Source organism: Cydia splendana, chromosome Z (genome assembly GCF_910591565.1).
Source record: "Cydia splendana chromosome Z, ilCydSple1.2, whole genome shotgun sequence".
NCBI lineage: Eukaryota > Metazoa > Arthropoda > Insecta > Lepidoptera > Tortricidae > Cydia > Cydia splendana.
The window spans coordinates 18,167,925-18,192,023 of NC_085987.1; the positions used below are offsets into that span (position 1 = coordinate 18,167,925).

Below are 24,099 nucleotides of genomic sequence, written 5' to 3' on the forward strand. Positions count from 1 at the left end.
AAATGGTTAATGTATTGTTATTATTTTGACGTATAAAAATGCCCTTGTGGCCTATTTGCTGAATAAATGTTGAAGAAGTTGAAGAGCGGAAGTCATTCCTTATTTTTGTAATAAAGAAATGTTCTGAAGGTGTTTTGTTTTTTTTCACCCGTCGCTTAATAAGCTTGAATTTTGTATCGCTCTCACTTATAGATACGGCGCACCAAGGTCGAGGTGCAGTGCGGTAGTGTGTTACAGACTTCAGGGTTAGCAACACAACAAAATTGATTGTAATAGAGAGGTAAAGTCCAAGAAAAACACGTACACTTATTCTGACATCCAAAACAGATGGCGCTGTACTGCGCCATGTGTTTTGCGGTCACTAAGTTGTCAAACGTCAACTTTTGAAAATCAGTGTTACCGCAAAAATCGCAATATGTATTGAGTAGTACAGCGTCATCTCGTTTACCTGTCAAATTTGAAGCACGAAATTGTCCTAGACTCCACACATCTTACTAAATCAAAGTATCTTTTCACATAACAATATACTAATAAAGAATTTTTATTTATTTACTTACTTCCTATTAAAACATAAACTCCACAAATAATACATACTTAGTATTTTAAATAAAATGAGCCGAGAACGTTAAAAAGGTATCGATGTATCGATAAAACCTAGTAACAGTAAAAATCTTCTGGGCAGCACTAAAACCGCCATGTTTAGTTCTAAGATGACGTCACAGTGGCACGCATTATTCGTTGACGTTTCACTTCCATAGGTTTCATATTTCAGTGGTGCGTCCCACAATGACCTTGGTGCGGTGCGGTAGTGCTATAAATTACATAATGATATTGTATGGGATTACGGGCATTTACGAATTCTTAAGCCCCCTCCAGACTATGCGCGTGAATCGCGGGCGAAGCCGCGAACGCGAGTGTGGAGTCGATTTCGCTGTCTGCGAAAATCGACTCAACACTTGCGTTCGCGGCTTCGCCCGCGATTCACGCGCATAGTCTGTAGGGGGCTATAGAGATACACGTGTGAGTATTATAGCTGGTCAAGCAGATCTTGTCAGTAGAAAAAGGCGCGAAATTCAAATTTTCTATGAGACGATATTCCTTCGCGCCTACATTTTTCGAATTTGCCGCCTTTTTCTACTGACAAGATCTTCTTGACCAGCTATATATACTTTGGTCTAGACGTGTGAGGCCGGCCTAAGTATGTAAAATAAATGTTATGATTTAGCTTTAAAAACTCGTATCCAGGCCTAATTGTAAAAAAAAGAATGTTGTGAAGGTGTCCTGACAATTGTGACGTTTGTTTGGCATGTCATGTCACTGGTTATTGTAGTTGCTTTGAGATTGTGTTATGAATTTCAGTTGATTAATAAATTTGCACTATTTAAAGTACTTTGCACACATATTCTGGATTGAGAGTTATGCTTTTGTGCCGAAATTAAAGTTAACTGCAATTACATGTTTGTACTAAACAACTAAAATTCGAAGAAAAAGTCAGCAATGGGTCCTCCGCCCGTCGTCACGGGGATTTCTCCAAAAGAAGGTCCCCCTGGCACCAGGGTAACTATTCGTGGCGAATTTCTAGGAACTAGTACGACAGATTTAATAGGCAAGTAATGACTTTTCATATGTTATTAAGCCTTCACTTACTATTTGTAATTCCAGGGGCGTTTCTACTATGTGGCTATCTAGACTATATTGCCTCATTATTATATTATTTTGATAATAATAATAAACATTGTTTAGTAATAGATTTTTATCAATTAAAGGTTTTCTCTGAATCTAAGTTATTCAGAGAAAATAACATTGTCATGAAACCTTCATACTTATACTTATAGGTACATGTCTATTCATTATAACATTAGTTACTACAATTATATGAAATATTTTACAAAACATGCCATAGACTTTTGTATTATTTTGAGTGTTCACATTAAGGGCCTTTTTATATTACATTTACAGTTATTATTAGGATACATTGTATCCTAAATTGAAATTCGCAACATCGCTTCAAATGTAACTTCAGTTATGGTGGAATAGGGGATATTACTGCAATGTTCTGCCGCCAGAGTGCAGCACTACCGACTCAGTAAATTCATAGACTAACTTATACATACTGTGCCTTAAACTGTTTTTTGACAAGTTTTCACAGACAATAAAATATGACATTGATGCATCAAGGCGGTTTGTTAACAAGGGCCTACCGGTAAACGCGAAAATCGATATTTAGTTATCTGCCTCTTTATCGCTCGAATATGCAAGAGTGATAGAGAGATTAGATAACGAAATTTCGATTTTCATGATTCGCGGTAGGACATGTGTGATGTGGTTTGTTTACTGTATGTGCCACAAAGGTGCCACCTACGCAGAGCTTTTCCTAATATTCCCTATTACCCATGATCAAATTACCTACTCTTTATAGTTTAATACGGGTTTTAATATATTGTGTCTAAAAATAACTTCTACCTATGTTTCTCTATTAATCTTCTGGTGCTTTATTTCTTGCATGGTGTTAAATAATATATTTTAAATACAGTTAAATCTATTTAGGCATGCAATGTTTAGTTGAATAAGTTGAGAATGAACACTGAACAAACTTTGATAAACATTGTGCTACTTACTTACACTCAATTACAATTACTCAATTACACTACATCTGATCACATACATTGCTCTACCTCTGGTTAGGGAATGCTCCCAATACTTATTATGTATGGCAATAACAGGAATTCCCTGTGAATCCTCCAATCAATATGAACATCTTACTAGTTTCATTTGTCACATAGATGATGTTACTCATAGCATAAATAATAATAAATAAATAAAAAAGCCCTTTATTCATCATAAAGTGTTTACATAAAAAATTTAAAATAAAACTATGACTTATAATATGTGTTTTACTAATGAATCCCTAGTGGGTAAAGGCCTCCTCCATTGCTGCCCATTTGTCCCTGTCTTGTGCTGTTGCCATCCAGTCTGTGCCGGCTGTTCTTTTTAAGTCTTCCTCCCAACGCATTTGTGGTCTGCCCCGGCCTCTTTTGCCAAGTGGACCTCTCCATTTGGTGACTATTAATGTCCATCTCTTATCTGTAAGCCTTGCTGTATGGCCTGCCCACTTCCATTTTAGTCTTTTTGCATAACTCAAGGCATCTGTTGCTCCTGTTTTTTCTCTTATTTTTGAGTGTCTTATTTTTTCTATTTTTCTTATATTGAGCATGCTTCTTTCTAGCGCCCGTTGACATGTAATGATTTTTCTTTGAGCTTTTGCCGAGAATTTCCAAGTTTGGCTTCCGTATGTCATACATGGCAAGACACTTGAATTTAGGACTTTAGTTTTAATGGCTATTGGCATGTTACTTTTAAATATACCTTTTAGGCTCCAGTACTTGTTCCATGTTTGTTGTATTCGCCTTTCTATTTCCGTTTCATTATTGTCTTTATTGAAGCTAATGTTCTTTCCTAGGTAGGTATATTTTTCTACATATTCCAGCGTGTTTCCATTTATGCTTAGTGGTCTTTTCCAGCTATTTGTCATTGCCTTTGTCTTACTTAGGTTCATTTCTAGTCCTACTTTGTTACTCTCTAGGTGTAGGGATTCCGTCATGAGATGTAGTTGCGTACATGACTCCACTATCAACACTAGGTCATCTGCAAATCTTAAATGATTTAAGTAAGTACCTTTTATGTATATTCCTAATTTACTCCATTTTAGCTTGCTGAAGATGGTTTCTAGAATGGCGATGAATATCTTAGGAGACAGTGGGTCTCCTTGCCTTACTCCCCTTTCTATGGGAAAGCTTTGGCTTTGGAGTTTCTTCTGTATATACTTTTGATGATCTCTATATATACATCATCCACTCCTTGTTCATTCAAGCTTTCCCATATACTTTTGTGGGTTACGGTATCAAAGGCTTTTCGGTAGTCGATGAAAGCTAGATACAAGGGTCTCCTCTGCTCTTGGTATTTTTCTATGATTAGAAGTGTGTGTATGTGGTCTATGGTCGAATATCCTTTCCTAAAACCTGCTTGCTCCACCGGTTGTTTGGCTTCTAATACTGTGCTTATTCTTGAGTTGATTATTGATGAAAACAGCTTGTAGAGGCTGGGTAGCAGGCTTATTGGTTGGTAGTTGTTGATATCCTTTGGTTCGCCTTTCTTATAGATTAGTATAATGTTTGATTCAGACCAGTCTGAGGGTGTCTCTGAACTTTGTAGTATTAGATTGAACAGTACAGCCAGCGGTGTTGCCAGGATATTGTTTGCTAGTTTTAGTGCTTCGTTGGTGATGTTATCTGACCCTGGGCTCTTTTCTAGCTTTAGCTTCTTTATTGCTTCCAAAATTTCAATCTCATCTATAGGTTTAATGTTATTTGTGATACTATTTTTGCTTTGGTTGTTATTAGACCCTACCTCTTTATCGCTGTACAGGTTTCTATAAAATTCTGTTGCCATATTGATGATATCTGATCTATTGCTAAGATTTTTGTCCTGTTTTTTCAGTTCGCCTATCCAGGATTTGTAGACCCTTGGTTCTTTGTTGGCCTTCTTTGTGGTGCCCGAATGTAGTAGATGTTTTAATGTAGATTCTTGTCTGTATTTTTTATAGTCATTACGTATATATTTGTTTACTAATTTATACAGTGCCGAGAGTTCATTTTTCATGGCTCTTGTTTTGTTCTTGGTTTTTTGTAATTCCATTCTTCTTTTTAATAGTTGCATTGTGCGTTCTGTTAGTATTTTATGTTGCTTTGTTTCTTCTGGTTTTACTTGACAATGTTTTAAGTTAATTGCGTTTTTGATTGTGTCATGATAGGACTGCACTGTCATGTTATTTTGGGAGTCAGTCGAGACTGGTAAGTTTATTTGTAAGCATTCCAAGAACTTTTCTTTCTCGACTTCGTTTCTAAGTTGGCTCAGTTGGTTGCTTGTAAATTTTGCTCTACATTGTTTTTGCTTTGTAAGTTTAACTGTAGCTCGGAGTGGTCTATGATCTGAAGAGTAGTTCAGGTTTAATGTACCTGTGTCAGTGAACATCTTTGGTTGGTTCGACAGCATGTAGTCTATCTCGTTTCTAAACTTACCGTCTGGGGATCTCCAAGTCCACCTTCGGGTAGCCTTTTTTTTGAAGCATGTATTTATAATTGTTAATTTGTGCTCAAGTGCAAAGTTGACTAGTCTCTGTCCCCTATCATTTCGTTCGCCATATCCATGTTGCTTCATAATTAAATGCTCTTCTGTAGTGGGGATGCCAATTTTAGCATTAAAGTCTCCCATTATTACTATGTGTTTGTGTGTTTTTTTAAGTGCCGAGTTGATTGTACTCACACATATTATTTAGTACTCATAGCATATTATTTATATATTATAGATATTCAGATATATATTTTGTAAATGAAATTTCCTTTAAATTAATTTTAGATGAATGTTATGGTATTTAACAATGTATATTCAGTTACCAATTTATTTTCCAGGTCTCATAATATGTGGTTGTGATTGTCTCCTTTCTGCGGAATGGAAGAGTAAAAACAAAATTGTGGCACGTTCAGGACCATGCAAAGGGCGCGGAGACATTATTGTCACTACCAAATCTGGAGGAGAAGGGACCTCTACTGTACAATTTAGAGGTTTTGTATGCTATTTAGTTCATGGTTGAAGTAAAGTGGTATAAAAACTGTCTTGGTAGTAGATTAAAATTATTATTCATTGTAACTGGCTCAGTAGTTTTGTCTTGTGGTGGAAAAGAACTAAAAGAAGATATAATAGATGCCCAATGTAAATACAAGACCTACACTCCTAAACTAAAAATCTTGCCTTTACGCTTTAAGTACCATAGTTGAATAATGAGATTAATGAGACACTAACACATGGGTGCATACATTTTTTATAATTACTTTTCATATATGAGACGTTATCTATGAAAAGGGACCTTATTGTCGATGGCGCTTGCGCCATTATTAACGATGCTCCGATATAAATACAATGCCGCGCGACGCTGTGCGACGGAAGCGCCATCGACAATAAGGTCCCTTTTCATAGATAATGCTCCATATTATATTTAGATATATCATTATTTTGTATAACATAATAAAAGGCATACTACATATCGACGCTTATCATGAATAGTGGCATAAAAAAAATGAAATGCCGTTCGATTTTAAATCTTACCAGTAAAAGATAGAATATTAAATGCAATAGCATTTCATTTTGAGTTGTGCCACTATCATATATATAAAATTGAAAAACCAGAACGGGATAAAAAACGAGGGAAGAAGCGAGTTGGTGCCTTACAAATTTCTAAAAAAGTTTTTGACACGTTTCTCAAATACGACGCACGTATGATAAGAAAAAACTGTTCCAATCTATTATCTAATTATGAGAATAGACTAGAGCATAAAAACTATCGCTTTCGATGCGTATTTAATTTATAATAAGCAAAAGAAATTTTTATAGCAATCTTTATTTTATGACGATCGGCCATCTCTCCGCAACTCTCGGTTGTTTTCGTTTCGGTCGTGCTACAGACTAGACCAAATTATTCGTAAGTTAAAGTAACCTTTATGTTTGTCATGTTTGTATACAGTTATTTCGGCCCGATTTGTGTCTAGGAGACGCGTAGTTTTTTTTTATACGTGTTTGAAGTTACGAAATACAGTGGTCAAAACGAAATACAGTGCCAGAGTCACCGTTAGGTACGACGACGAGCGAAGCGAGGAGGAGTGTTAGGTATTTTGCGGACACAACACACCCGACTCGCTGTCAAAAAAGAAATACAGTGGTCAAAAACATGTATACGGACAAAGTGTTCAAAAACATGTATACGGACAAAGTGCTCAAAAATATGTATACGAAAAGTCCAAATTGGTTATTGAACATAACCTCAAAAATAAAAAAATTTTTTCGTCGTAACTATTGATTTCCTAACTTTGGGGAGGGTCGCGGAGGGCTCCTACCCCCTCCCCCCTCTCCCACCCCCCTCCCTACAATGCGTAATTCAAATGCAACCCTAATGGGGACTACCTACGTTTGTATGAAATGTACGATTTATGGGCGGTGGTCGTCCAAATAACGGCTACAAATAAGAAATCCCTATCACAGTTATAAACCCTGGCAGGGTTGAATACATAATAATATCGGTATTTAACTAAACTTAAGACAAACTCTTTATTTCATTTACGCGAGCGGAGCTGCGGGCCCGTCTAGTTCATGATAAGCGTCGAATATGAGCAAAGAGAATAGATAGTATAGAGGGGTCCTGTCATAGTAAATTTTGTAGTCACAGTAAATTTACTGCCATCTATCGACACACGACTAAACCTCAAAATGAAAATGTATACAATTATCAAAAAAATGTATATATATACATATATATACATGTATATGGATAAATGATTTTATTATTTTTATATTATTTTGACCCATGTTCATTCACTGATATCTATGAGTTAAAATTGTTAAATATGAAACGGTGTCGTCACGTCATCTAGCCGAGTATAGGCCAAAGGTGTGCGCGCCATCTATCCGAGAATGACTTTTTCTTGATTTCCGAGGCACGTTTTTTCCTTAGACTTTATTCATCTTATACGAAGGTACATATGTCTTTGATATGAGGTTAGAACTGTAACCCCTCATAAAAAAATTGTTTTTGATTGTATAAAGTATTTTGTTATATTAAAATAGGCATTATATCTGTCGGCGGCCGATCGTAAGATCAGGCATATCGTGAAATTCCTAGGCATATCGTGAAACGTGAAAATCTTTGACTCGTTCCCTGAGTCGACGGAGCCCCGCTACGCGGGGCTCCTATTTCTGGGCAGTTTGCCCTTCGGGCATCTGAAGCAACCTAACGAACCTATCTTACCTATGTATTGGTTTAATGTGACTATCGTCAAAACATTACACAGGAACATTACGATCTGCCTGATCTTACGATCGGCCTACGACATATACATTATGGCCTAGATTAAATCATAATATAACAAAATCAATATTTATTAAAAATTCATCATATATGTAATAATCCTAACAGATAGATTGTCAAAAGTTAAGTAATTATTACCTAATAATAATATATATTATCATGTGCATATATGTGCATGGGGTATAGCAACCTCACGTACCCAAGTGCTCCTGGGGAGTTATGTTACCCGCAAGGAGGGTGGGTGGGACAGGATTCTCTGCCTCTGGCTTGGCTTAGCCGGCCGGACAGAATTGAGTCGTTAGAGCTATAAGCTCCAGGGGTGCAAGTGAAATATGATGCATAAGACGCGAGTTGGCACAGTGGCTGTTAACAGCCACTGGGTAGAAAGAGGCGCACACCTCTCGACACCCCTGAACCGCTCACACCTATGTTGCCCTTGAGCCATCATAGATGTCGCTTTTTGTGGGGGCCCATTTTGTGACGGCGAGTCACCGTATGCCGGAAATAAAATTGCATATTAGGCAGGCGACCGGTTTTTTATACCATAGCTCAGTACTTAGTCCATCGCTTTCACCCAATAACCTAGTTCATTTTAGATCCCATCAACTCTCAATAGTCCTTACACCCTGGCGGGTGCTGCCTCTGCGTGCGTCCCATGACACGGGCAAGGACAGCATCCGCTCGGTGTACCCCTTATATTTCATTAAAGTGTTAAAAGTGCATCTACGTGTTGGCGTGTCGGGAACACCATTGTTCCGTGGTGGGAAAGACATATATATGCATGTAATAAAATAAATTTCGTTTTGTAGGCTATCACGAATCAATTGGGCCAGTGAAGGAAAGTGCCGTGTGGGTGGAGGAGGCGGCGCCGCCGTCGCTGCCCTGGGGGCGCCGGCCCATGTCGCCCGCCGCCTACACGCCGCCCGATCCCTTGGGGCTCTCCACCGAGGGAGATGACTGCAAATTTCCTGAGGAAGAACTGCTCGAATTGTTCCCTGATGGGTAACTAGCCAATGTTTCATTGTACTATAACTTAACCTTCTTTTATACATATATAAGGTGCTATCAAATTAGGTGGTGATATTTTAAGACTTTACATTCAAAGAATTAACTTTAAATAGAAATGAAGAAAACTTTCATATCATTTTTTTGTTTTAATTTACTAAACAAAAAAAAATCTAATTCTATCTAAAAATAATCATAATGTGCATTTAACTTACAAGATGTTTAAAGGGGCCCACAGATTAGTAGTTCGCCGGACGATATCAGCCTGTCAGTTGTTCGGAGCTTTCAAATTTTGCGTTTAACTGACAGGCTGATATCGTCCGGCGAACTGGTAATCAGTGGGCCCCTTTAGGTAAAAGAGGTCCTAGAATCTGTTTAATGAGGTCTCTTTTAATTATATCATTATAAACAGGCTGTTTTTATGTAGCAACTTTGTTTTCAAATTTTCTCCAAAAAAACATAATAAAACCTGTAATGTTTCATACTTGAATATACTCCAGAAGCCCAGTACTAGTAGCTGTAAAATATTGGTAGATAACTAATTTGTTAGCACCTTATATACAGCAGAGCCATAGACATAATTTAAATGCCATCACAAGCATTTGCTTTCCATCAGATCGAAAGTCACAAATAAATTTTCATATATCTCTGTTACATATAGTTCTGGAAAGCTTTCCGATGAGAACTTCCAGCCGGGTTGGTATCTACTGGAACACCATAGCAACACATCCTTTGAAGATCTGAGGGCTGGAATGGTGTTCCTACAAAGGAAGGTAATTAATATAATATAATAATATTATGTCTTGTTTATTGAAATATTTTTTCATTACTTATTGTTAAAAAAATTGTGATAAGGTTGAGAGCCAAAAGGAGGGGCAGTTAAGCTTTCTAAAAGCAAACACAGGGGCAGTTATGGATCAATTGGATCGCCTGGTGCTCCTAAAGAACATGTACGAAGAGGACCAAAGAAAGAGTGGAAAGGAACCCCTGCCTAGTTTGCAGACTGCCATTGAAGGTATGTATGTTATATTATTTAAGTTTGACTTGAGTTCTCAATGTGAAGCGTTTATTTGTCTTGTCGTCACTAAACACAGGCGCTCTTTCATCTGTAAAATACTACGCCAATTCTAGAAAAAATGCCTATATCTAACTGTAGAAATAATATTTGTAATTGAAATGTGGCTATATATCGGTTCGTCGCTCGGCTTTGCCTGAACTAGTGCTAAAAACATCAGTCACGATACATCGAAGTAAAGTTTGTTTCAGCCGAATGAACTAAGTTAGTGGACTTCGCTTGAAGTGGCTGCTGGTACAAGTCGCACGACATCAAGCAAGGTCCCTTGGCTTAAGTTGTGTTGTGCATGATCTGTGCAGAGTCGATAGTGTTGGCGGACTCGCTGTTCTCGGAGATCCTGGCGCGCAAGGAGAACGCGGACCGCACGCGCGAGGCGCTGGTGCTGCTCACGCGGCACAAGTTCCTGTTCCAGCTGCCCGCCTCCATCGACAAGAACATCCGCAAGAAGGAGTACGACCTTGTCGTCAACGACTACACCAGGGTCAACAACTTGTTCGGCAACACCGATGTCAAGGTGCGCTTTTACTTTTTAAGGTGGTAAATATATATCGCATAGTATGGTATTGTTAAATTTGCTTTTTGTTGTAGCTGTTTCAGAAAATTCTCGCTGAAATAGACAAGAAAATAGCAGACCTAAAGGCTAATTTATATAACAGAATGAAAACGATGCCAGTCAATGTCCAAGAGCAAACAAAGTATATTAAGTAAGTATTTATTTATGTCTCTTAACACTAGAAATATAAAGTCCCCAATAAGAGCATTAAATTAACTAAAGAGCTAACAAATGCCTCATGATGATTTTTAAACGTTATATCGTCGGCTAAAGTCGTAAACCTCTTATCCCCTCCGAAGGAATTCAGATGTTTGCATCTTTAGGTATTGTTGGCTAAAGTAGCAATCGACTTGCGAGATTTGCGATTTTAGCCGACGTTATGGAGAATTTTTAACTTGGGAACGACAATCATCCAACCCTATTATTGCACTGGAGTTTTGGACCTGCACGATGTTGTGGAGTGTTCTGAGTCTGACAACGTTTCAAGGAAATGGATCCCAAAATACAGTTCGTAATGTGATGTTATATTACATATCTTCACTAACATGCGAATCAGAAGTTTTGCTCTACATTTTATTTATAACTAACGTGTTGTTTGCTCATTGTGTACAGATTGTTGATCAGTCTAAACTGGGAGGGCGACGCGGCGTGGGTGGCCATCACCAGCCGCAAGGAGTATCTGCTCAGTCTACTGAACAAAGTGAAGGATCACTTTAAACAGATCGAGGACCAGGAAAATGCTGGTAAATTATAGATATTTAATTTTATCGTTGTTGCATTACCACTATTATCAGCTACTGATCCGGAACCTTAGGTTATATAATTTTGCTCTTTACGGCTTATACAACCAAAAATCCAATAATATTTGCACATAATTAATAATGTAAAAATGATCTTTATCAATCGTGTGCCAGAGCACATAAATCATTTTTTTTTACATGGGCTTAGTTTTACAGATATCTATGAACTTGAGTACTATATATATTATGAACTTGAGTACTATATGAATTGTGCATCACAATCTATCATTAGTACCGTGTGTAGGCAAACGCAAGGCGCGCGAGGCGGAGGGCGAGGGCGCGTGGAGCGCTACGCGCGCGGCGTGGTGCGGCGCGGCGTGCGGCGCGCTGGCGGCCGAGCTGCACGCGCTGTGGCCGCTGGCGCGCCGCTACTTCGCGGGGGAGCTTGCCGGAGAGCCCGCCGACCCACGACGGCACGCCGACCTCAAGGTGATGGCTTTACCACTCTCAAACTCTAGGTACACGTGCCAGTACTAATAATACGGAGCAGTAAATAGCTGGTATGTCAAAATAAGGCACGTGCTAAAAAACCGCACACTTGTACTTTCGCATATGACTATATGACCGTAGGTATATACTAGCAAGCCTAAAAACCTTACACGTACTCTTTTTAGGGTTTCGTACCTCAAAAGGAAAAAAAACTGAACCCTTATAAAATCACTTTGTTGTTCGTCCGTCCGTCTGTTTGTCTGTCTGTCAAGGCCCTTTATCTTGAGAACGAGTGGAGTTATCGAGTTGAAATTAAAACCATATAGTCAGGTCTACAGTCACATGAAGCTGTAAATAATCAAACTTCTAAGTTAACGTAAAAAAAGATACGGCCGTTTATGCCGCAAAAAAACGTATATTTCGACACTCAAGGGAATCAAAATTTATAGGGTATTTCCCGTTTACCTAGAACTATGAAATTTGGTAAGTAATAACGTCTTACACTAGTTACTGAAAACTACCTAAATATGTGAAAAAACAATAATTGTACAGAACCCTAGGTGGGCGAGTCCGACACGCACTTGCCCAGTTTTTTTTAATGCAGCCATTTCCATCGATCGATTACGTTAATGTAACGAATATCTAACCTCGCCCCCTTGAAATGAGCCTTCAATGAACATTGTATTGTGATCGCAGGAGATGATAATAGCGGGCGTGGAGGTGTTCGCTGTGCACATGCGGTCGTGCCTGCTGGCGGGCGGCGGCGGCGCCGTGCCCGTGGACGCGCTGCGCGCGCGGCTCGTGGCCAACCTGCGCAGCCTGCGCGACGCCTACGACTCGCTGCTCAAGCTGGACCTGCCGTCGCAGGTGCGCGTCATAACACGGCACAGGCATCCGTCCGTTAGCGAGCTAGGGCCGTTACTATATACGGTCATAATCATATATACATATATCGAATGGCTAATCGAAATTAAAGGACTATGCGTCTAAATGGCCCCAAAACCAGAGCTGAGAGTTAGGTCATTAGATAGGTATTTTTCTGTACTTCATTTCGTTCTATGGGCACCAAGCGGAATTCCATTGCAGAACTGAGAATTTGGTATATTAGTTAAAATGTCGTCACCCTTATTACCTAGGCAATAGAGTCCACCGCCGGGCGAGCGCGGCAAATCATTCGGTGTGCTCGCCCGGCGGTGCGCGAACATCTACCCTGCAGCAATTAATTTACTTACTTGGACTCTAATGCCTAGGTAATAAGGGTGACGACATTTTGGGTAAAACACCAATATCTCAGTTCTGCAATGGAATTCCGATTGGTGCCCATAGAAAAATATGAAGTACATAGAAATACCTATCAAATGACCTTACTCTCATTTCTGTTGGCGTTGGGTCCAGGCTCCATACAAAGTTGCCCATGGTCCTTTATCTTGATGACAATTATGCAACGAAATTGACACCGCTAAATATTTATAATCCAGTAACTTTGTCGACTTTTGTAACGTGATTTGAATTTTGAGTACGGTAGTACTATTATTTATTCTGTGACGAGGGATCTTAATTTATTAGACTGTAACGTGCGCTTCTGTGAACCATTTTGAACAACTCGCTGGCATTTATTTTCGCTGCTGATTACGCCACAAGCAGCAAACTGCGCGGGATCGTTGCTCAGGTTGACCGCATATAACTAGCGAGTCCTCACCTTGTAAACACAATGACAATTTTCGCCGCCATATTTATTTGAGTTTAGTCTTTGTATATATACGTAATATGTATTAATGTGGTTGTTTCCCGCCAGCCGCTCAGCATAGTGGAGAAGGTGATCTTCGAGTACCGGGCGCACGGTATGGGCGTGTTCCTGCAGCGTGCGCTGCGCCGCGTCAAGGCGCTCGGCGACCACGAGACCTGGCGCGTTGACCACTTCTCCGACTACGGCGCCGTCACTAACCTCGTAACTATACTCTATTACTTGTGATCGTATGTCGGTAGCCGCTCGTTCCTGCAGCGCGTGTTGCTGCGTCGCGTCAAGGCGCTCGGCGACCATGAGACCTGGCCTGGCGCGTCAACCACCTTAACTAATACGGCGTTGTTACTAACCACATAACTATACTCGTCTACTTGTAATCATCTGTCGGAGCCGCTCCGCATAGTGGAAATGAGCTTCGCATATCGCGCTCACGGCATACCCTTCTGGGGCGTTTGGAACCTACGTAATTGAGCAACGATTGAGCATATGGTTATTGTTTGTTCGTTAAACTTTGGTGGGGAACAATAAGACGCCCACCGTTTTGACGTGACACCTAGGACTTTTTAGTAGAAAGAATAAATTAAAAGTGAGTCGCGCGCGCTTTCGCTGCTACTCCTAATAAAAATCCATAAGAACAAGACCATAGTTCGATATATACGATGGCATAATATAGCGGCCGTCTCCATACAAAATACTACGACATCCATATTTAGCCGTATTATTTTGTATGGAGACGGCCGCTATATGACGGCACCGCTATCCCAGGAAAACCGAACATATTTGTCTCCAGCCCTCGCTGCTCGAGAGCTATGTGAAGGAGGCGCTGCACTCGGTGTCGAGGTGCGTGGCCGCGGCGGGGCGGCGCGAGAGCGAGCTGCTGGCGGGCGAGCCGGCGGCGGCGCTGCGCCGGCAGGCGCGCCAGATCCTGCTCGCCTTCGTGCAGGTGCTGCACGACCTCACCAACGAGCACGCCGATCAGGTATGCCACATGTATAACACATGTCGCACCAACTTAATCTCATTCAATATTTTCTGTCTATTTAACAACAATTTTGTAACTCATCATTGGGAGCATACTAACTGCACAATAATACATAGACTTATTGACAGAGCGAGTGGTCAGTCCACCGAAGCGCCTCCGTTTTAGCTTGGGCAAAAATGCTTTCGTATGTCAGGCTGTTTTCTCAACCGTACCTCGTCAAAATGTATTTTTGAATTTTTGTGTGCAGTTTGATTTGATAATCATGCATTTTGAATTTTTATTATCTTCATTTTTTTGAAAATTTTCAATATGGCGGAGCCATAAGGGTTGACGAGGTTTACAGCAGTTCCAACACAGCCCACAGAGACCCTAGTTTTGGTATTAAATATCTATAGTAAATAATAGTATTGTGCTTTGTCTCCAGGACGTGAACAATACGTGCTTGTCAGTGGCGCTAGAGGCGCGTTTAGAAGCGGAGCCTCGCGGCGGCGCACCCAGCTGGCAACAGCGCCTGCTCATGGCCGGCGCCAACGCGCAGTACACGCGCCGCGTCACTCTCGACAACATCGCGCAAGCCTTCCAGAGGTACGTTCGGTGGGACGACACCAGCTGACACCAGCTGGCAACAGCGCCTGCACCAGCTGCTAAGCAATTGTCTTATGATTCTATGGAGTCTATAGCATGGACAAATAGACAGCGCCACCATTCAAATGAAGTTGATTTAAATATCAAAGTCATAATGTCATAAATTTAATTAACAGATTGAAGTGCTTGGAGTAAAAACATTTTTCCAGTTATTCATAAAAAACATTTTTTATTTCGAGTTATTCATTTATTATTGAAAAATTGTGGTCACTCTGTACTTTTCTTAGTCTAGTAGGTAATTCCGTAATACCACCATGCGGGTCGCGTGCATTAATTGAAAACCTATATCTTATTGCAGTTACGGGATGCCAGAGCCTACAGAAGGCATCCAGGACACAAAGGACGCTCTGAGCACCCTCGAGAGCAACATCGCGGAGACATACCTGGAGCACAAGGGCGACCCACTAGTGGGCACCATCGAGCCCAGCATGTTCCTGGGCCGGCACCGCACGGCCGGCGCGCTGCCCGACGACGCGCGCCCCTACGTCTACGAGATCATTAACAACCTCATAGCTGTGCACGCCGAGGTAACGACACTACACTCACGCCACAGAACTAACAGTATTTCATCCAGAACGGAGACGCTCCGTCCACCCCGTCTCGAATGGAATCACCTCACTTCGCGGCGGCAGATTTTCAAAGAAAGTTCAAAATGCCGAGTCTGGATGTATGCTTGTCGATTTCAGTAAATAACAACTCTTTCTTGTACTACCATGGTTATTCCAAAATATTTTCAAATTACACACATTGATGCGATGCGTATACAGACGATTCTTTTTGGTCATATTTATTTTTTAAATCTGTAAAAGCCAATCCTACACATAATTATTGTGTGGCCGTCCTCTAAATGGCGAGACGTATACAAAGTAGTTGTGTTCGTTGACAGGTGGACAGCGTGTGCGGCGCGGCGTCCGCGCGCTACGTGCGCGACATATGCGAGACGGTGTGCGAGGAGCTGGCCCGCCTGGCGGCGTGCGGCGCGCTCGCCCCCGCCTCCGCCTCCGCGCCCGCTGCACGCGCCGCGGCCTTCCAGGCGCGCCTCGAGTACACGCTGCTGCGCATTGCCTGCCAACACTACCTCACGAGGAAAGCGGAGTAAGTCCTGATATAATGGCGTTTTAAAGACATTTCTAGTTGTTATAAATTTGTAACGGACTGTGGAAGTGTGGACTACGACCGAAAGAGCAGACATACTACATAATTGCATATTGTTTTATTTACGGCAATAACAACGTTATTTGACAGAATGTCATCACAACAATAAAACAAGAAACTCAAACTTGTGTAAGCGACCTCTTCTCTTTCGGACTACACTCTCTAGTCTTCTATAATCTGTGATTGTCAATCACCTATCTTGCTCAGTATTATGGTTGAATTTACATTGGCAATAAATGAAACTAAAGGTTTTTAGGTGTACATAACTTTCTTTGCTAATTACTACTCATTTAGTTGAATATCTTACACTGGTGATTTGGCAATAGGTAATTTATTGTGTTGTATATTTATTAAGTTCGTCACTTATATATTAGCAAAAGTTAGGGTACTTAAGTATACATATTATGCAATTTGACAGTGCCATTAAAATTCTGATTTCTAATGTTAAAGGAATTACCTGATGGAGGCGTTAGCAGGAATTCCGCCGTTAGACTCTGAAGAAGATAAACAGTAAGTAACTATGTACTTCCAGATTAAGACTTTAGCTACATACAAGTTTTATTATCATTTGTTTCTAAATAATTATCATCCTATCACTTACATTGCTTTTTTAATCCAATGTACAATACTTACAACTATAAAAAACACAAACAATAACTTGTACCAAACACTTAGTAGCGTAAAGTATGGAAAACTATTTTTCTCAAAAATGGACGGCAAAGTCGACTTTGCCGTTTAAAAAATAGGTTGCGAAGCGCGTAGTTTATGGTCAGTCAAAAATTAAAAAGTTAAAAACATTGCAGTCTCGATTTTGGGACTGCAATGTTGCATACAAGTTCCATTATTTGTCGAGTTCCAAACTTTTTAAAAGTTGAAATGGCCATATCAAATGAAGGCACAGGCCCATTAAACAGCCAAACAGATGATTAGTACCGCGACTATTTAGCTGTCTCAAATAGGTTGGCGTATTTTCGGCAGAAAAATACACTTCTATTTTTTTATTAAAAAAATAAAAAGGCGGCAAAGCTAATTTTTTCAATTGTTTCTACTTTTTTCTGTGAAAATATATACGTAAGAAAGTTGCTTTTGTAAAATATTTCTATGATATTTATATTTCTTGCACCATTTTTGAGAAAAACACTATATATGACTCGGCTGGAAGGCTACTTGCTGGCTTCGGATTCAATTAAACGGACTCCCAAGGTCGTCCGTTTAAAACGAATCCTCAGCCTGCAAGTAGCTACTTCCGAGCCTCGACAATAATGTACTATTTCTCAAAAATGGACGGCAAAGTCGACTTTGCCGTTTAAAAAATAGGTTGCGAAGCGCGTAGTTTATGGTCAGTCAAAAATTAAAAAGTTAAAAACATTGCAGTCTCGATTTTGGGACTGCAATGTTGCATACAAATTCCATTATTTGTCGAGTTCCAAACTTTTTAAAAGTTGAAATTGCCATATCAAATGAAGTCACAGGCCCATTAAACAGCCAAACAGATGATTAGTACCGCGACTATTTAGCTGTCTCAAATAGGTTGGCGTATTTTCGGCAGAAAAATACACTTCTATTTTTTTATAAAAAAAATAAAAAGGCGGCAAAGCTAATTTTTTCAATTGTTTCTACTTTTTTCTGTGAAAATATATACGTAAGAAAGTTGGTTTTGTAAAATATTTCTATGATATTTATATTTCTTGCACCATTTTTGAGAAAAGCACTATATATGACTCGGCTGGAAGGCTACTTGCTGGGTTCGGATTCAATTAAACGGACTCCCAAGGTCGTCCGTTTAAAACGAATCCTCAGCCTGCAAGTAGCTACTTCCGAGCCTCGACAATAATGTACTATTAGCCGCACAGTTGAGTTGTACTGCTCTTTACATTGTGCGGTAACTAAATAAGTATCCAAACGTATGGATCCGTAAAGTGCCATATATTGTGCCTAAAAAATCTGCGCCAACAATGTATTTACATTTGCACTACTTTACACGTCTTGAGATTCATGTCTAGCTCAAAAGACAGACATCCGGTAATAGTACATTGTAGGAGAGGACGGAAAACCGCCAAAAGATGGACGAGTGAGTTTGAGGGCCGACACGTTAGTGGAGGCGCTCAAATAATACGAGTCCATCTTTAGCGTTTCCGGCCGAGGCATTACATAGTGCTTTTCACGACTACTGCGAGGAAATAATAAAACATTTGCATAACTATAAGTACTAGCCCGCGATTTCTCTGGTAGCAAATTACTAGCCACTGCCTGTGCTGTCTCTTGAATTTCGGTAGGGGTCAGCGTAAGTATATCATTTTCTTCATTAGAAGAACTCATTTTTATAGCGAGCGTAGATACGTGTTTCTTGTATTTTTTTGTCAAACACAATTTACACTATTCAATTCAGTGAGTATTTTCCGATCCCGCCTTTTTTACTTTTTTATCACTTTTAAGAGACGTTTTTCTGTTGTTTGCTTCAAACCGACTCAAAATTTAGAAGCGTTTTTGCTAAAAAAAACCACAAACAGCTACAAAAGTAAAAAACGCCTTAAGCGTGAATCGAATGGACTGAATGAATGAATGGTTTTATCATTGCTTTTTTTTTAAACAAGAAATTGGTCCTATAAATTAATAACCTAATTTTATTTTTGAAGGAAAAAGTTGCGCTAAAAAAACCTTTTATTGATTTTTATATTTTAAATTATATTTACATTGCTGTAGCGAACCGTCACCAATGACAGATGATGATAACAATGAAACATTGTAGTAGTGGTGGTTCAGGTGCTACAGCTATTGCCTATTTTCTAGCTTGGTTTTAGACCATCTTTTGCCACATTTCCGAACAGTGGCGTGAAAAACATATTCACAGGCATATTATTTGTTTCAGGCGTTTAGACAAACTAGTAGCAGAGTTCAAGAAGAGGATGGAACTGCAACTGACGTGCCTGAGCTGTACCGTGGAGACTGTGTAGCACACCCGGTGCGCACGCGATCAAACTAGTATGTATATACATGTAGATATGTACATTACAAGCTTTAAATCAACACTCTAGTATTTATAAGCATAATCAATTATTCGTTAATAATTATTATTTAATTATAATCATCCAATATTTGAGAATATAACTGAGATAATATTATATTATTATAAATAATCCTTTTATAATATAAGTATATTTTAAATGAAGAAGAAGTTTCATTCAATCTTGTGTCTTCTTGTAGCTCTGAAAATAAAATAGTAGTTTGTTAATATATTATGTAAGTAAATGTAGTAAGAAATTAAGTAAATGAGCGTATCCATTAAGAGGGAAACTAAGTAGTTGACCATGCTAGTTTGCTATTACACCAGTTAGTATGCCGAATTCGCGGAAGGAAGATATGAAGGTTAGGAGTTGTACGGTACGCCGGTTGCACATATTCGCATCGCACTACTACGGATTAGGCTAAGTTCAGGGGGCCTAGCCAAGATGACAATAGTTTGCAGAAAGCGAAACGCTATCACTTCCATACATTATTTACGTTTATCTTAGCGTTTCGTCAGCACTAGCACTTCACCAAATGTTGGTATCCGATCCGAGAGCAAAAGTATGGATACTATAAAAATATACTTTTATGTACGGACATTTTAGCTCTGGAACCCTAAAAATATCCTAATCACTACAGATGTGTTGTGCCTATAATCCTCGATGTCTACAGGATCCCATCATCAGACCCTGACCTGCAATAGGACCAACTGTAAAATATACCATGTCCAAAAGTGTTCGAGAAATCGGGGAACAAACAAAGATCTCAAATCTCAACGAATACTAAATTAATTTTATCAAGAACCTCCTTCTCTTTGAAGTCAAGTGGGCTATAAAGTACCTCCTCGGCCACCTGGCGCAACTCTGCCGCCATGGCCGCGCCGGTCTGCTCCACCATCCGCCTGAAGGCGCCCTTCTCGTTTTGCAGCAGCAGGTGCGGGGGCGCGTACTCCACGAGGCGCCCGGCGTCCAGCACTAATATCTGACAACATACAAACGCTTATTTCCGTTCGTTAATTCAATATTGGACATCTGGCTATGAATTCAGTTTGGGATAGGTGCACTAAGCACTACGCGGTAATATTGTGTAGATACTAGTGTCCGGCCGAAACCGGCCTTACGTCTTTATGATAAGAAAGACTAATAATTAGAATTCACTTATCAATAAGAAAATAGCTTAATGCGAGCCGAAAGTACGTAAGTATACTGTAAGTATAGGCGCGGCCGAAAGGTTCGGCTCTTTTTGTAGGTAACCAAACATTCGGATGAAACATGATATTTATGCCCAAACCTGCCGAAATAGAAATTTCGGTCGGACACTAGTAGATACCTACAACCTACACATACAATCGTAAGGCCCGGAATCGTGTGTCTATCTAATATTGTAAATATTTATAAACAATTAAGTCAAAAACAAAAGATATGAAATCTCCGAGATTGCATTTAATACAGTAAAATTATACATTTTGCGTTTGCGTCAAATCCGGTAGTTCTGATTTTTTGCAGGCTTGTTTATGATGTTGGCCCAGTGAATAATCCAAGTTTGTGACCTCGAGCGCCGAACGCAACTTTGTCAAAAATCTAATAAACCGCAATTTTTTTAGATTTGGGCGATTATAACCCTGAAGTACTAGTTTTTGATAGTAACTTCCTAGGGCGTTTTTAAAGTAGACTAAATTTGCTACAATAAGGCACTAGAATTGTCTCTGTACATCTAATATTTTCCGAGATAAAGCCTTTCAAAATTTTATAATTTTATGTCAGTTCTTAGCTATAATATAAGGGTTAGGTTGGTAATTTATATGGAATTCATCACCGGCACGTTCTACAAAATATTTATTTTCCATAAAAAAATGTATGAGTGCCTATTTTGAAAAAAAAAAATATTTTAACCCTTATATTACACCTAAGAACTGATGTAAAATTATAAAATTTTGAAAGGCTTTATCTCGGAAAATATTAGATGTACAGAGACAATTCTAGTGTCTTATTGTAGCAAATTTAGTCTACTTTAAAAACGCCCTAGGAAGTTACTACCAAAAACTAGTACTTTAGGGTTATAATCGCCCAAATCTAAAAAAAATTGCGGTTTATTCGATTTTTGACAAAGTTGCGTTCGGCGCTCGAAGTCACAAACTTGGATTATTCATTGGGCCAACATCATAAACATGTCTACAAAAAATCAGAACTACCGGATTTGACGCAAAAGGGCCAGGTTACAAAATTCGACAAAGTTACTGGATTAATTAGCCAAAATTGATATACAATGGATAAGGAAAATGAAATGATCCGGATAGATCAGGAAAATGAAATTTTGATTCTAGCACCTAGCTCGCAAAAGTAAGTATTATATTCAATATTACCCATTTTGGGCCAATCTTACACAAAGCGTCCTATGCCCTTAGTAAGCTCATGTCAAGGCAACACTCAAGATATGAGAGGAAATATTGCGCTGTTCACACTAGTACCTTATCGGAGTCGATGACCGTGTTGAGCCGGTGGGCAATAGTGAGCACGGTGCAGTGCTGGAAGTGTGTGCGGATGGCGGCCTGCACCAACGCGTCGGTGGCCGGGTCCACGTTGGCCGTGGCCTCGTCCAGCAGCAGCACACGGTTGGCGCGCACGATGGCGCGCGCCAGGCACACCAGCTGCCGTGACCCCACGCTCATGTTGCAGCCGCCTTCCGCTACGATCTTGTTCAGCGCATCTGCTAAATCCAGTGATAGTTTTGGGTAGCGCTTAAATATGGCCGGGCTTATCACGTCTGCTCAACTCAACCTTAGTGCCGATTACATGTTAAACATTATGCCAGTAAAATGATGGTGGACTCTGCAGGCAGATTGGCAGAATATGTTATATAGAGTAGCGGCACGTGTAAATCGATCCCGATTTCAAAGACGGGAGATCACTTTTAGTGACACTGTCAGATTTCTTCAGTACTTATTTTTGAAAAACTACAATTTGCTGATCCGGCTTGTATCTTATGATATTTGTCGTTAAAATGAATTAGGTTAGGGTGGCTTGAGAACTGCCAAGTTGCTTAGTCTAAATCCTAATCTTCACTGATATTCTACCTCCAGAGGTAGAATATCATGTGTAACTTGTAACATTTATATATCAGAACTAATGCACTAACCAGGATCCTCTTCATTAGATATAAGTTCCACTTTACTCAACGCACTTAACAAGATATCGTCAGTGTATTCGCCAAACGGATCCAAGTTTTTTCGCATGGTACCACTGAACAAGACTGGTTCCTTAGAATGGAAACGAAAGAAATGTTACTATACAGTACCGGCCAATAATATATCATCTTTTTCTACTCCTCGACTGTAATGTTTGAATTTCGTATACTTTGGTATACTACTACTAGACTACCTAAAGTAGTGAGGTGAAAATCACTTACAAATACCTACATATTTAAAAAGTTCCACCGTAAAAACATGGAGGTATTATTGGCTGATACTGTAGTAATATATGTATCCAAAGTTAAAACAGCCGTTTTTGTTTTGAGGTCCAAGTTCGACGAATCCAGCAACATAAAAACTAGTTTGATGTATTCAAAAGGTACTTAAATACACAATAATACAGTACGTAGCGGCCCTCTTTTTAAATACCTGTCGTTAAATTTAAATAATCACGATTATTTAACAGTGGCGCTAGTGTGTGTGCACGTTGATGCGTTCTTAAATTCACATTGACATCATCATCATCATCTCAGCCATAAGACGTCCACTGCTGAACATAGGCCTCCCCCTTTGACCTCCACACGTGCCGGTTGGAAGCGACCCGCATCCAGCGTCTTCCGGCGACCTTAACAAGATCGTATGTCCATCTTGTGGGTGGACGTCCTACGCTGCGCTTGCTAGTCCGTGGTCTCCACTCGAGCACTAAGCTTTTCGACCCCATCGGCCATCTTCTCTGCGTGCAATGTGGCCTGCCCATTGCCACTTCAGCTTGCTAATCCGGTGGGCTATGTCGGTGACTTTAGTTCGTCTACGGATCTCCTCATTTCTGATTCGATCACGTAGAGAAACTCCGAGCATAGCCCTCTCCATAGCTCGTTGAGCGACTTTGAGTTTTGAGATGAGGCCGATAGTGAAAGACCACGTTTCGGAGCCGTAAGTCATCACTGGTAACACACACTGATTAAAGACTTTCGTCTTGAGGCACTGAGGTATGTCGGACGAAAAGACATTACGTAGTTTCCCGAACGCTGCCCAACCGAGTTGGATTCGGCGGTTGACCTCTTTCTCGAAGTTGGACCTACCTAATTGGACTACTTGTCCTAGGTAGATGTACGAGTCAACAACTTCGAGTACCAAGTTCCCAACAGAGACTGGGATGGGCACAACATTGGCATTTGACATAAGTTTCGTCTTGTCCATGTTCATTTTCAAGCCCACCCGTTGTGAAACTCGGTTGAGGTCATCGAGCATCATGCTGAGTTCCTCCATCGACTTTGCCATGACTACGATATCGTCGGCAAACCGAAGGTGAGTGATGTATTCGCCGTTGATGTTGATGCCAAGTCCTTCCCATTCCAGGAGCTTGAAGGCGTCTTCCATTACGGCAGTAAACAGTTTCGGAGAGATAACGTCTCCCTGCCTTACGCCTCTTCGCAATGGAATCGCCCTCGTGCTCTGCTCCTGTACTCGGACCGACATGGTGGCGTTACTATACAAACACTTCAACACTTCGATGTACCGATAGTCAATATGGCATCGCTGAAGAGACTCAAGCACCGCCCATGTTTCCACCGAATCGAAGGCTTTCTCATAGTCCACAAAC

At 40.2% G+C, this 24,099-nt stretch overlaps 2 protein-coding genes across 4 annotated transcripts in view; one reads left to right on the forward strand and one right to left on the reverse strand.

The window, feature by feature from the left end:
* The first annotated feature begins 1,370 nt into the window (after positions 1-1,370).
* LOC134804749 (exocyst complex component 2) lies at positions 1,371-19,313 on the forward strand. The gene is made up of 18 exons (XM_063777959.1): positions 1,371-1,386; positions 1,486-1,606; positions 5,469-5,621; positions 8,725-8,917; positions 9,582-9,693; positions 9,776-9,935; positions 10,295-10,509; positions 10,584-10,699; positions 11,161-11,291; positions 11,593-11,777; positions 12,474-12,644; positions 13,573-13,725; positions 14,312-14,500; positions 14,928-15,088; positions 15,447-15,675; positions 16,035-16,243; positions 16,754-16,813; positions 19,173-19,313. Exons 2-18 carry the CDS (start codon positions 1,498-1,500, stop codon positions 19,255-19,257), a joined length of 2,631 nt encoding a protein of 876 aa, XP_063634029.1. The 5' UTR covers positions 1,371-1,386; positions 1,486-1,497; the 3' UTR covers positions 19,258-19,313.
* A 44-nt stretch (positions 19,314-19,357) lies between these two features.
* Positions 19,358-24,099, reverse strand: part of LOC134804714 (probable multidrug resistance-associated protein lethal(2)03659) — a 36,658-nt gene continuing 31,916 nt past the window's right edge. The window contains exons 26-29 of one of the 3 annotated variants that reach the window (XM_063777874.1): positions 22,445-22,565; positions 21,777-22,015; positions 20,150-20,290; positions 19,358-19,509 (exon numbers count right to left, since the gene is read on the reverse strand). In XM_063777874.1, the coding sequence (XP_063633944.1) occupies positions 19,486-19,509; positions 20,150-20,290; positions 21,777-22,015; positions 22,445-22,565 (525 nt within the window). In that variant the 3' untranslated portion in view covers positions 19,358-19,485. Of the gene's footprint in view, positions 19,510-20,149; positions 20,291-21,776; positions 22,019-22,444; positions 22,566-24,099 lie in introns of those variants that run through there. The other 2 variants (XM_063777873.1, XM_063777875.1) reach the window with 2 other exon arrangements.